Source organism: Rhopalosiphum padi, chromosome 1, assembly GCF_020882245.1.
Source record: "Rhopalosiphum padi isolate XX-2018 chromosome 1, ASM2088224v1, whole genome shotgun sequence".
Classification (NCBI taxonomy): domain Eukaryota; kingdom Metazoa; phylum Arthropoda; class Insecta; order Hemiptera; family Aphididae; genus Rhopalosiphum; species Rhopalosiphum padi.
Genome location: NC_083597.1, coordinates 91659073 through 91674027, shown reverse-complemented (window position 1 = coordinate 91674027; position 14955 = coordinate 91659073). Strand labels below are relative to the sequence as shown.

The window sequence follows — 14955 nt, the reverse complement described above, 5'->3', positions numbered from 1 at the left end:
GCCATTAATATTAAATAAAGAATGCTCAAATAACCTTTTTCAAAAATATGTCCTATAAATTGTAACATGGCCTTAAATATCAAAAAATACCATACGCTAAAATATTCAATAAAATTACAAAAAACTTGTAAGTAGGTACCTAACTAATAAAGGCCGGGTACTACTGAACTAGAGTAATATTTTAATTAGTGAGTTTTTTTAACTGTCGATATCCACAGCATCAGCATATAGGTTGGTTATTAATAGTTCAACAAATAATAAAAGTTTTAAAGAATATAATATAATATTGTATTATACCATATTATTATTGTACAGGTATGCGAAAAACATAAATATTTATAATATTAGAAATACACAATCAACCATAAAATCAATTATTGAATCAAAAACCATTAATAAAAATAATTTAATCACTAAATATCTCAAAATCAATAATTTATATTATTTTATTTGTAAAATAGTAAACCTACTAATAAATTAAAATAGATATATATATTTACATTAAACTAGGTAATAACTATTAAGATAATAAGGTCAATAATATTGTGACATATAGGTAAATCAAAAATAATCAAATTTATTCTTATAAATTATAATTTAATCAATCCAAAACTATTACATTTCTTAAAAATGCTTTGTTTGATATTCTAGAAATATAATGTATATTATGATAAATAAAATTCTGCTGTAGTTTAATTTTAATATAATAATTTTGAAGTTCTATTTTTATGAGTAGTATACACTAATTAATAAATTAAGCTACTAATACCTACTATATTTAAGTCTAAAAAACTCGTATTACGGTTTGGTTTATTTTAACTACTATAGTTAAGTTATGATTAAGAAATTGTATTGTAATTTGTAAGTACTCATCCATCGAGAAATTTCATTTAAAGAGATGATTTTATCTATATATGAGAGTTGAATATTCATACATTTTTTCAAGTATTAATGATTTTAAAACGAAAATAATCAATGTTTACAGCGTCAATAGATTTACTTGGGTATAACCTATTACTTAAATGAAATATTCAACAAAATTCATTAAAATTGTTTTTTTTTTTTGTTATACCTAATTCAAAAATGAATAGATCCTAAAATGTTCAATAAATATTTATACTGGCATTCACAATTTCCAGGTATAATATAATTTTTCCATTTTCTTACTATAGATAGATAATATAGACATTAATTTTTTTTCTAATTATAGGTAATGTTACCGTTTTTGTTTGTCGGCCAAAAAATCGGTTGATAGCTTGAACATTTTATAAGATTATTTTACACAATTTTGAAAATACTGAAATACAAAGGCACAAATATTTTCATAGACATTTTAAGTTTTAATTTTAATATATATAAAACAAGTACAGCTAAATGATAAAAAAATATTGATAATAAAAATTTAAGATTTTCACCATTTTGTATATATTGTTATTTTTATACACAATAATATTTTCAAAGTATAGATTCAATTCTCAATTTACTCAGGAAGTTAGATAGTTAATTGTTCGTGTTTTTTTCATCAACTTGAGTACTTGACCTCGCAAAATTTTTATTATATAATAAATAATAATTAGAACAGTTATTACAAAATAATCCATCATGAAAAAGTATTCGTTAAGACTTAAGTACTTATATATTTACTTCGTAACAATAAATTGTAATTGTAATATTCATAGATATATATTATATTATATGCACTATTATATTATATTCTACATTTCTGCCAGTTCAGATACTATACACTTTGATTTATTTTTTAATGGTCACATACTCACGTACAATAATATACAGTTTTTTATTCAATGATCAGATAATAGACGTCTAAATAAATATTATGATTGTTAGCTCAAATGCTCAATGATGATATTGTTAGTGGAAAAGGTATTAGTAGAAAACTTATACTTAAATTTGTATTGTATGGTATTTTTTTTAACAAAATTCAAAATCCAATTAGGTAAAGCTAAGTGGATAGCTTTTTATACATAATAAATCATAATATTATAATATAATGGTAACATGTACGATGTTACATTGTTATATTATGTTAGTGTTGGTGTATGAAAATGAAAAAGAAACTGTTGCTTAAACTTAAAATTTTAAACTTGCGAGTTAAATGCAACCTGTGTTATTGTATATATATTATTATCAAGTCATAGAGAAACACATAAAAAGTATATTTATCTAGAAAATTTTCTTCCAAGTTCCAATAAATTTTAATGAAGTTTAAACTTAGTCTAACATGTTAACATAGTTGTACGAAATTCAAATAATACAATAATATAAACATATTATATTATAAGTAATAAATAAAATTAATTCTGTATTTTCTACTCGTATGGAAAAATTCTTTAAACATATGAATTAATATATGTAACACTTTAAATAAGCCATCTTAGGTTTTCATTCTGCTCTTTTGCAAGGTAGTTTCTTCTGCAGTATCCCAATTATTCCTAGATAACGTCCAACATTTTTATTTGGACACCTTCCAACGTCGCATTTAAAAAAATTAGATTCGAGCCGTAATAAAAAATTTATGTTTTACTCGACACTATATGTAATTGGATTGTAAAAAAACATATTTTCACAGATTATATTTTTTATACAGGCGCCAAAGTACCTGTGTATAATTAAGCTATTTTGTTTTGTAATATTTCGGTTGCAGAGATCGGTATGATGATCAGTGCCAAAACGTCACACTGAATAACCCCTATGAAATATAAATTAAACATCGTGAGCATCGTTTCTTGCTGGTATTTTTTATAGATTTATGATGGTCCCATCCATTGATAGTTGATCTGCAAGTGGGAACGTACGCCTAAAAAATAGTATCATTATTTTTTTTTTTTATTATATCAACTACATAATAGATACGTAGGTACGTATTATAATAATGAGGCGGCGCTGACACCATTGACCTACAAAACTCCATAAACGGTTATCACCGGTTTATCGTCCGTGGCTTAAAAATAGAAATACATTCAACAATAATAACAATCAAAAGTAATAATAGCTCGTTATCTATAGTAGGTAAATGATTGTGGTTCAACTCTGATACTGTAGAATTCGGATGGAAAATGGTATAGATGTATATTGTGTACGTATTATACATAAAAACACATTTTATCGCTGATGACCGTTAATAAAAACTAACATTCACATGGAAACGAGGACGCCAAAGGCCAAAACATCATTATATAGTTTATACCAACGACAATGGTTAAGGGTTACTGTTAAACTGTGCTACAACCCCCGGTCCAAAATACTGTGGTAATAAAACATTCATTGACTATTCAATTATTCAATGTACATTACATAATAATATATTAATATCATCAGTTTAAATAAGACTGAACGATCGTTTTACAAATATTTTATATTTTTCGATAATTGATAAACCGATTATATTATATATTTTATTAGTTAATATAACACTGTAAAAGAATGAAACATAATATGAAAAAAATAAAGTCTTATATTTCGAGTGGTCCTATTTCATTCATAATATTATTATTGTATTTAATTTTGTCACTCCTTAATAAACAAATGTGATGCAACAAATCTCATCAGTGAACAGAACGCAGTAGAAGTCGTCTTTTAGATGACGCACGCAAGTTCGGCCATCCAAAACAATTGAAATTAATTTGACTATTGAAAACTACAGAGTACATAGGCTCGCCAGTCATCAGTCGCCATTGCTATATTGTAACTAATGAAACAATTTGTAATAACTAACATATATTTTAAGGAATATTATCGCGAGAAACTCGTGAACAGTTTAATATAATAATAATAATTAATAATATAACAGTCATAGCCAGATCGTAGCTATTATAGCGCCTATAGCCCGACGCAGGTGCAGGGTCATCTGCGGTATGTTACTATATATAAGAATACTAGATAATTACAGGTAGGCACATGATCGTGATGAGAATAAAATATAAATATGTATACAAATATTACACTAAATCTTATATAATCTTAAATAAAGACATAAAGTGATATTTCACCATAATTCAACCAAAGTATATTTTATGGATTGGCGTTTCTAAGTATAAAGATGAATTCACGCGTCGTTTTTTCTAAACATTTCATTGTGTACTTATATGGAATCTACATCGCATGATGAATATTATCATTATTCATTATTATTATTCGAATTGATAGAATAATCCACAAGAATAAATAAAAATGCAATTGTTGTGAATATTTTAACAATAGTATTTGTCAGTGTTTCTAAAAAGGTAACGGTAAATTTAAGTTATAACATTTAAGGTAATGTTGAATTGTATAAGTGGTACATCAGGCTATAAATTCGATCGTTATAATATATGTGTGTATAAATATGTATATATTTTGGTCATTCGTTTTAGGGTCGTAAGTAAGTCAATGAAAGTAGGACATATTTGTTTTACTGACCTCGCAATAACAAAAACGCACTAAATTGTAAGAAATACATTTTATACGAACATAAATATTAAATTCCGCATTTTCCTGCAAGGACATAATTTTATGTTGGATAACAATGTTAAACATGTTTGACTTATTACGTGGAAATATAGGTATTTCATTTAGCTTAATTTAACTCTTCTAAGTATAAATTACAATTTTATTGAAATCCAATGTATAACAATTAACAGTAAAACTAATAATATAATATATACATAACAATAACCTGGTGCTCGAGAACATTTGAATTTTGTTAATACCAATAATATACACACAGTAATTGCCAATTAATTGGTAGTATGAAATAACGTTTGATTAAATTGGTAAAATGTAAAAAAGTATTTATGTATTTTTATAGTGTTTGATCGGTTTGAACATTTTTATCTGCGATGTCTATCTTGAATATTTAAACTTTATGGCGTATATTTAACTATACGAATCAATCAATTTAAATAATTTAATACAATACATCAATATAATATATGTAATATATGTATACATTGACTAAACACATGTATATCGTATTAATAACTTATTATTAAGCTGATTATAATTTTGGAAACGAAGATTTAAGTTTTAACAAAAAAAAAAAAAAAATGAAAACTGTTTAATACAATTTTTGGTGATCTCATAACTGAAAATATTCAATCATGACACCTTATATATTAGCTCGATTGCACTTATTATTGAAATTAAGCAAATAACACCAAGCATTAATATTTACCTAATCAAAAGAATTTTGCCTAAATGGATATGAATTAAATTAAATGCATAATTACTATAAATAAAATCTTTGGCCCCTGGTTTTTTTTTATAAAGGAATAACATTCAAAGCATTTAAAACAATTCATGTTTTATTGGAAAAATGTTCAGTGACAGTTTTCATATTTATTCCGAACACTCGACTTTTGTGACTAGGTACACTGGTTAATAGATCCTCCTGTAATTCTGCGAACAGCTATTTTCTAAATTAAACATTGTAAAACCAAACTGAAAAGTAAGTAGACAGTAATATAATATGAAAAAAAACGGAGAAAAATCTTGCAAATATTTCATCGAAATTTAAGAAAATAATAATAAAATATTAAAATCAAATTGAAGTTTTGAGTTAACAATTTAGGGAATGAATACACACATATTGTACTTGTACTTCTTGCTATAAATGTCTAAGTAGTATGAATTTGTATGTTTACTGACCTTTTTTGCAGAGATTTTTTAGTTTAAGTGGGAATGTTCTTTTCAAAACTATTTATTTTAGTACCTTTTTATTTTTTACACTGTGTTTGATCGTGAACTTATCGTTCACTCAAAAATATTTATTTCGTATAAACTTCTAATTTCTTATTGATTTATTTAAACAACTTATTTTATTACTTTAAATAATTATTACAGTTTTTATGAGAAAAAAAACAGAAGTTTACAAAATTAAATAGGTTGGTACACTTATATTATATTTTATACTATAATATGCTGAGTAATTTATTTATTCATTTGAGTTTTCTATTATTATTATTATTATTATATTTTTTTTATGAATATGAATGGTCAAAAAGTTTCCTTTGTTAGAAAAATTGTAAAAAGAACGAGAAAAAAAGATTGAATATATGGAAACTTACATAATCAGCTAATATTATAAGATTTTAACGTATTCAATCCATTCAAATTTATGAATTCAATGAATTTCAACACTGAGGTATGTAAATCGAGAAACCCTATTATTAATTATTTTGTCCTATTTTGATAAGAAAAAATGTTATATCAATCCGGTTTACTAATAAGCATCTTATTTGTTAATTCAAACACTTACAAAAAAAAAGTAAGATTCAATAATTATACTGCACTATTTTATAAAATGTAATTTTACAACAAATTCTTTTTATAAAAAAATACTAAAATTTGAGATTTAAATTTGAAATGATTTTTTAGTTAAATCATAGCTCTGAGCTCTAGAAACTGGACAGGTTGTATACTGTGTTATGTATTACTTCAATATTTATTTGCGTAATAACTACTAATAAGTAATAACATTATTTTATAATAATAACTCATATGGTAACTTTATTTTTCTTATCGTATATAACACGAAAAACTGCATAATTATACTTACATATAGTAATGTTGTCAATTAAAGATATAAATCTTTACAATATTAAAGTCGTAGTTTAATTTTTATTTTAAAATATTTTTTTTTTATGAATAAATAAAAGATATACTGCAGTAGTACAGTACATGATATGTATTTTGTACGGTGCTTGTATATATATATATATGGGGTATGAATATTAAATATATTTTTATGTATATTTTATATGGTTAGGTTCTATATCAACTTAGGTTTAGTATAATAGTCGTAACGCGTAGGTATTGTTTCTGAAGTAAATATTGTAATCGTGCGGTATGAATTTGAAATAAATATTGTTCATAAAATAATAAATGTACATAAATAGTTATACCTTTCTCTATTGATAGGTATTATTTTAGGTTACCTAATAAGTAATAACAATTTAAAATCCATCTAGTTGAAGTATGATAAAATAAATGTTATTAATAGTATAGTTATTTGGTAAGTACCTACTTTTAGTACTTCTTATGTAAAATCACAAATTACAAGAATTTTTTTAAAATTGTACTTGGTTAATTAAATATTTAAGCTTGAAGATTTGCAATTTTTTTAAATTTTTACAATATTTATTGTAATTTAGATTAAAAAACTTAAAAATGTGGCTCGATCATTCCCTCGTATGTATTGCGGAGAATTAGAATATTTTTTCAGAATGAAAATTGTGATAATTGTCGACACATATTGTTGGAATTAGAAACAGTAGTTTTTGACAAAAAAACTTTGTGGTGAAGAGGTCCCTTTATGTGTAAATGTCTATTACATACAATTTAAATTTTAAACTATTATTTTCTGGTATAAAAAGTAAATCTAAAAATAATATGTCCAAAAATAGGTTATAATTATATATAGATATATACGTATATATAAAAACAATATTCCGTTGTGCCTAATAATAATTTGTATTAAAATAAGACGTAGTTTAAAACTCAGTTACGACATGTTTGGTAAAGAATCTGTAGAGTAAAAGGGTGACTACGCAGTTAGAGCACAGAATAGATTAAATGGTTATAGACGTTATAGTTCCCTACGGGTTTAGATGTAGGTGAGTCACAGTTCACAGAACACTAATTTAAAATATTTCGACTGTAACAGTTACATTAATTATTATAATGATGTAATACTGTATTGAATCTCTAGTACTAAAAAATATTGTATAAATAAATAATAAATAAGAATAATATAATGTAAATATTATTTATATTATTTTTAATGTACTTATTGTACACAAAGACTTGATTTAATTTATCTATAGATGTAGAAAATGTAGAAATTTAATATAGCTCAATGGTTAATGGTTATATATAGGTACATTAAACATTTAAAAGTATGAAATCTTTAGAACTTTATAAATGCACTCTTTGATATTTCTATTAGAATTTCTAAAATGCGATCATAAACTAGTAGGTACAAAGGCAATAATCATTGTAAAATAGAAAAATCAAATGCTTTACTTAAAATTATAAATTAAAAAAATACATTCACAATGGACACAATATATATTAAATTTATATAGATGTAATGGTATTATACAATCTATTAATTTACATATGAAGTCGGGTACTATTAATTTTATATTATTTAGATTTGTTATTATGTATATTTAATTCAATTTACTCAGTAACTACACCGAGTCATGTTTTAAAATATTTTTATGTATATATTTTATTTATTTTACAATTATTTGCGTATTTGTGTCTATGTACACGATAAGTAGTGGAAAAAATGTTTCAATTCTCAATTTTGAGGGTGGTTTTAGATAGAAAATTGAATCCAGTTTGTATTTTGAAGAGATAAAATTTAAATTCCTAGTATTTATTAAAATAACTGAGGGAAAAAAATTTAGAAAAAATGAGAAATTAATCTTGGGATTCTACACGTATGTAAGCTATACAAAGAATATTATATTTATATAATTTTGGCAATGTATTGTGATGTGTAGGTATATTATTCAAAAATTAATGATAAATTTTTATATAAAATAATAATACATCATAAAAAATAGTTAAATTGGTTAAATATATAAATATAAATATATAATATAATATAATATAATATAATACAGTCGACTCTCGGTAACTCGAACCTCGATAACTCGAAATTCTTGATATCTCGAAAAAATAAAATTCCCCTTCAAATAACAATAACATTTAATGTTTAAATAATCTTGTTAACTCGAAAATTAATTTGACAAGTTTTTGATATCTCGAATTTTCTTATCCAAATTTAGTACTAAAAATAGTTTATTAAGGCGATTATTTTTCGTAAAACCCGACCGTAATTTAACTCTTGATAACTTTGATACAATCAGTTTTAGTTCTGCCGTCTGTTCGTTCGTTTAATCGTTTATCGTGTGAGTGTGACAGTGTTAATCAGTGGTTATTATGGCTCAAAAAAGAAAATTAACAACATTATCACTGGCAGAAAAAGTGAACTTGCTTAAAATTATTGAAAAAGGCGAAAAAAAAAAACAAGACATAGCCAAAGATTTTGGAATTCCGGCGAGTACGTTATCTACAATAATAAAAAATAAAGATGTAATTTTAAAAAACTTTAACAAAAACTCGGCAACTAGAAAAAAAATGAAACTAGGAGAATACTCTGACATAGAATCATGTTTATTAAAATGGTTTCAACAATGTCTTGACAAAAAAATTCCAATTAATGGACCTATTCTACGAGAAAAAGCTGAAGAGTTTGGACATAAGTTAGGGCATGAACATTTTAAAGCTAGCAGTGGATGGTTAACAAATTGGAAAATCAGAAATAGCGTTGTATTTAAACAAGTTTGTGGTGAAAGTGGCGCTGTAGATGTACAAAAATGTTCCGTATGGATAAATAATTTACCGAAACTCATCGAAAATTATTCACCAGACGATATTTTTAATGTAGATGAAACAGGATTATTTTTCAAATGTTTACCTGACAAAACATTCATATTTAAAGGCCAATCTTGTTCAGGTGGAAAACATAGTAAAGAAAGAGTAACACTTCTGTTAGGGGCAAATATGTCGGGCACAGAAAAATTAAGACCACTTCTGATTGGTAAGTCGAAAAAACCACGATGTTTTAAACAAATTAAATCATTACCATTAGATTATTATGCGAACAAAAAATCCTGGATGACGTCTGAAATTTTTAATTTGTGGTTAATTAAATTAGATAAAAAAATGGTCTCCGAAAAAAGAAAAATCTTACTTTTTATTGATAATTGTACTGCACACAATTTAACCTCGACTTTTAATGCTATTAAAGTGCAGTTTTTACCTCCTAATACTACGTCTGTATTACAACCATTAGACCAAGGCATAATATATAATTTTAAAATATTTTACAGAAAAGAAATGGTAAAAAAAATTGTATCGGCTATAAATGATACCAATCAAATTGTAATAAACATATTGGATGCTATACGGCTATGCGATAAAGCATGGCGACACGTAAAAAAAGAAACGATCGTAAACTGTTTTACAAAATCAGGTTTTAGAACTTCGACTGAAAATATTCCAGATGAACCTTCTGATGATAATAACGATGAATGGGATCAATTAAATATTAATGAAACTTTTACGTCATACGTCAATGTCGATGAAAATTTGGAGATTTGTGGAGAATGGACTGAGAACGATATTATCTCCGATATATTGGACGAAGATAACGAAGAAGAAATTGAAGACCAACAAATACAATCCACCATTACAAATAAAGACGCGAAACTTGCATTAGAAACATTACGTAAATATATTGAAGGCAATGAAGGTATGGAAGATTTATTTAAACCACTAGGTACTTTAGAAAATAAAATTGAGAACAATGTTTTAAATAAACAAAAACAATTAACATTACACCAATTTTTTAAAAATGATAATATGTAAGCAGGAATGTAAGAAAACATTTTTTTTATTTCTTTAATGTATAATACTTAATTTAAAAATAAACATATTTTTTAAAAGTTTTTGATAACTCGAAATTTTTAGTAAGTCGAATTTTTTTTTTTCCCCTTGAACTTCGAGTTACCGAGAGTCGACTGTATATATAAATATATAGACGGTAGACAATAGTGCATAGCATATATATGTATTACTTATTTATTTATTGTTAATATACAAAAAATATAATATAATAAATTTTTATTTTAAAAGCTTAAGTTCCCATTTAAATAACTACAATATTAAGTTTTGTGAAAAGAAATGCGAAAGGTGGGCCTATTTCCCTACGCACTATTCCATTTATTTATTTGACATCTATTACTATAAATGTCCAACAGTTACTATCATACAACCATTGTTTACTACACACCTCCTTCGGCTCTCATTATACCCTTCTAAATTTTCGTCCCCCCCCCCCCGTAATTAATTTCATGTCAACAAATCCTAATTTAAATAGTTAATTCTCTTTCTCTTGATTTTTTTTTTTTAAAGGTGAAAGCAGTCTTTTCTAATTTACGATTCAACTATGAAAACATTAATATATACTTAGTTAAATTGATTTTTAATGAAAATACAGCATGTACCATAATTTATATTATATGTATTTTACTTCATAAAAAAAAAACAATTAAACTTACTTACGTTTTAAGTGACATGGTTTATTTACATTTTTAGTATCTTATAATTGTTATAATTTTTAACCATAGTTGTTTTACATTTGATTTAATTTCAACAATGTAATTTCATTCACTTGTATTCAGTAAGTAATAAAACGTTTTTTGGTAATTTTTGTTTCATGTATTTCTACATTTAAGTTTAGCATTACTTTTCCGTTGTGACAGTCGTGCTGCATAATATATTGCTTCGAGAAGATCCTTTATAATCCATTTAGATTAACAATAATACAATTGTAGTTCAGCCCGTTTAGGATATAATATATACATGCGCGTAACGCTGGACAGACGTACAAATTAAACAGAATGACATTTATATTACCCGCGTCCCGCACCACGAATTATAAAAAACAATAAAAGAATGTCTAGCGATTTAGCACGATGGATATTTCAGTTTTTACCTAACAATAGAGATTTAAAATCGCAGAAAAATTAAACAGATTTTACATTTTAAAAAATATTGTTTTCGTTTGAAATAATTTTAAAATTATAAATCATATAAGTGTATTATAATTTATATTGAAGTATAACGCACGGGGTCAGTTGATCCGTTTGGCTTTCTTATCTGATAAAAAATGATAGAACATCTATACCCAAAGGGTTGTAATATATTGTTCTACCTTTTATAATTTAATTTTTGATTTTATTTGAAAACACATACTGTTTAAATAAATGCTGAATATCAAACGTGTTTGCTACATTATGTCTCAATGTCAAACGCATTTTTCTTCGAACCAAACTGAGGCTACAGTTGAGTTATAGTTAACGAGCCATTGGGATTTCGCGATCGTAACGTCGTATAAAAAGTATATTATTATGGCGGTTAGAACAAATACATGAATAATATTATAATTTTAATGTGCACTAATAAAACGGACCTTCGCGTATTTATAGGACGGCGCCGACGTCGTGATGATAAAATTAATATAGTAGATACTAAGAAAGTAACAACTACTATTTATTTTCTACTTCGGTGCCTACTGCTACTACTCATAAGCGGAGATCATGTAAAATATTTCGGGGAGTTAAGTAAAACAGATCCGTATTGCGGAACTTGCCCCTATATGGCTATATCCTCATCTGTCTTACTGTTCTAATATTTTTTACTTTTTTTATGGAACTTTTCGTTATATTAACAATAAAAATAAATAAAATATTTTACTGAAATTAACATGTCGTAGTTGTTCAATTCGAACCAAACTAAACATCTAAAGTCCAAAACATTCCAACCATTCTGAACTTAACGTCTAAAGTTTAAGTCAGCTGTTTAAAATGATATTATAGATTTTTTATATTTTCAATATTTTGGACATTTGTTGATAAGTATTAAAATGTCAAGTCTATTGACCATTGTTTTTGGAGTTACGACTATAAATAATGAATATGAATGTCACGATTCCGTGTCTATGGATGGTACTACCGTGTCTAACTATTACTGTCGTAAACTTTCAACGCCGTCTACTGTCTATACTTTAACCGTTTACTGCTAACACCTTTGCGTATTTGTCTGACTGCGTTCTAAAACACACTATTATCGTTATACTCTTTAGGTATATACTAAACATGTAGATACTGTGGTCCGAAATTAGACCGACCACGCGCGGCACTATATAGAGGAGACACTGCAGGTATTGTAGGAAGGAAAAGCGCTTGCCTATTGAACTAGTAGTCGTGGAACATACAATTATTGCACATGCGGTCTAAACTTGGCATGTCGGACGTGTATATATAGATCGCGTGCGGAACGTACACAATACACAAGTCTGCACGACTGCACAGTAAGTGTATTATTACGTTATTATTATACGTATTTCTGTACAGCATGGACACCATGAAATATGTATACACATTACACGTTTTAAGAGCGATATACGAAGTCAGCGTGCGCAAGAGTGAGAATTACGAGGTTGAGTGCTGGTCATAGGAGAGCGACAATGACAGTGACAAGTTGTTGGAATGAGGGGGGTACTAGGGGTATGGACCACAACGGGGGTCACCGCGCGAGACGTCTGAAGAGCCACGGGCCACAGAACATAATAATAATAATAATAATAATAATAATAATAATATGGTTTACGCGACGGTGAGTAATGTTGTTTACTGTTTTCTCACGATGGTTAACGGCGCAAGGTCAACAGGATGTTTATTTTTAGAACAATCTCATTTTTGCTCTCTACACTTATACCGCCCGTCCGCGTCGTAACGGATAATGTTGATATGATGACGATGATGGTATGTCCGAACGTACCCGTTTAAACGTTTACAACGAACACATTAAAATATTTAATAAAAATAAAGGTTAATAATTAATATTAAGTATTTATATGTATTGTATAATGTACCTGTTATCCATACGACCATACATATCCACGGGGAATGGGATCTGATTAATTTTGGTTATCATGAATTACCACAATTACCGATGTAGCCATGTAGGTACTTAGTGATAATGCGGTGATAATATCTGACGATTTTTAAGAGTTATTTAAATTGATGTTTAGTTTGTTGAGATAATTATTAAAAATAATAATAATATTTTGATAATAGTAATATTAAACACATATAAAACATATTTTAAAACACCGCTAAACAGGTGCTTCCATCTACTGTTGGGAATGAGCTTTTGTGTTTATAATTATAGTCCAGCAAAGTGCGCCGTATAATACGCATCAGAGAAAATCAACAATAATTTTAATAGATTGACAGATTGTCTATTATCTATTTATTTCAACGTTATAGTATTTTACTCAGTAGCACTATATTATTGATTAAAAACTAGGAAGTATTAATTTTTCTTAAAGTTTTTTAATTTATAACATTTTAAAATAGGTTCATTACGGTTACCACCGTTGCATTTTAATACCAATTATGCAGCAAAACGGAAGCCGTTTGATTATTACTGAATGTCAAATTTGATACGAAGGCATTTTTATATATTTTGGTCAGATTTGTGTCCGAAATCAATTTTTGTAGTCAATACTTTTATATAATATTATAATAGTTCGTTTTCAATTAAATTATCATTGAAAATCATAAATAAGTAGGTACCTACCTATCTACGTTTGAATATTTAAAAAATATGTATAACATACGACATAATCACCAAACTCAATTCTCTTAAAAAATAACATTCATCACCTGAAACACTAAAAATACATTTGAGAAAAACACCAGAAGGTATATAGAACATTTATGCGGATGCACCCAATAAGAGGTATAGTGATTGTGGGAATATGAAATAACTTCCAAATCAATAAATCACTAATAACTAATAAGAGTTCTATATTTTTCTTTTTATACTTAACAGATAAGAACGTGTAGCCGTATAGGAGAGGAGTACGTTGTTCTGTTTTGTGGTATCTCATAAGTTATAATTATTATTTTATTACAGTCCAACAGATGAGGCTATCATTACGCCGTCATAATCAAAGGATGGTAAAGCACTTATTGGATCTTCGTAGTTTATCAACATTATTATACGTCATGATCAAACTGTTAAAACGTGATGTATCTATTATCTAGTCGAAACCATAATTTAAGATATACAACTAGGTAAGATTTAAGATATAAGTATATTATCTTAAATTGTGCTATCTACGAATGCGAACTCCGATAATTATTAATAATTAAAGACCAGAGCCATAATTAAACTTGGTTTATATCTTAATAAAATAAGTAATAATAAAAACAATATATATATTACATATTTTTATGTTAAGATAATTATATTAATGCACAAAATGAGAGTCTATAAATTACAATATATATTTAGTATTAAAACGTG

General features: G+C 26.4%; 1 protein-coding gene across 1 annotated transcript; it reads left to right on the top strand.

Moving 5' to 3' along the window:
- Positions 1 to 8684: 8684 nt before the first annotated feature.
- On the top strand, positions 8685 to 11009 carry LOC132927458 (tigger transposable element-derived protein 4-like). The gene is made up of 3 exons (XM_060992000.1): positions 8685 to 9634; positions 10049 to 10354; positions 10990 to 11009. Exons 1-3 carry the CDS (start codon positions 8953 to 8955, stop codon positions 11007 to 11009), a joined length of 1008 nt encoding a protein of 335 aa, XP_060847983.1. The 5' UTR covers positions 8685 to 8952.
- Positions 11010 to 14955: the final 3946 nt, after the last annotated feature.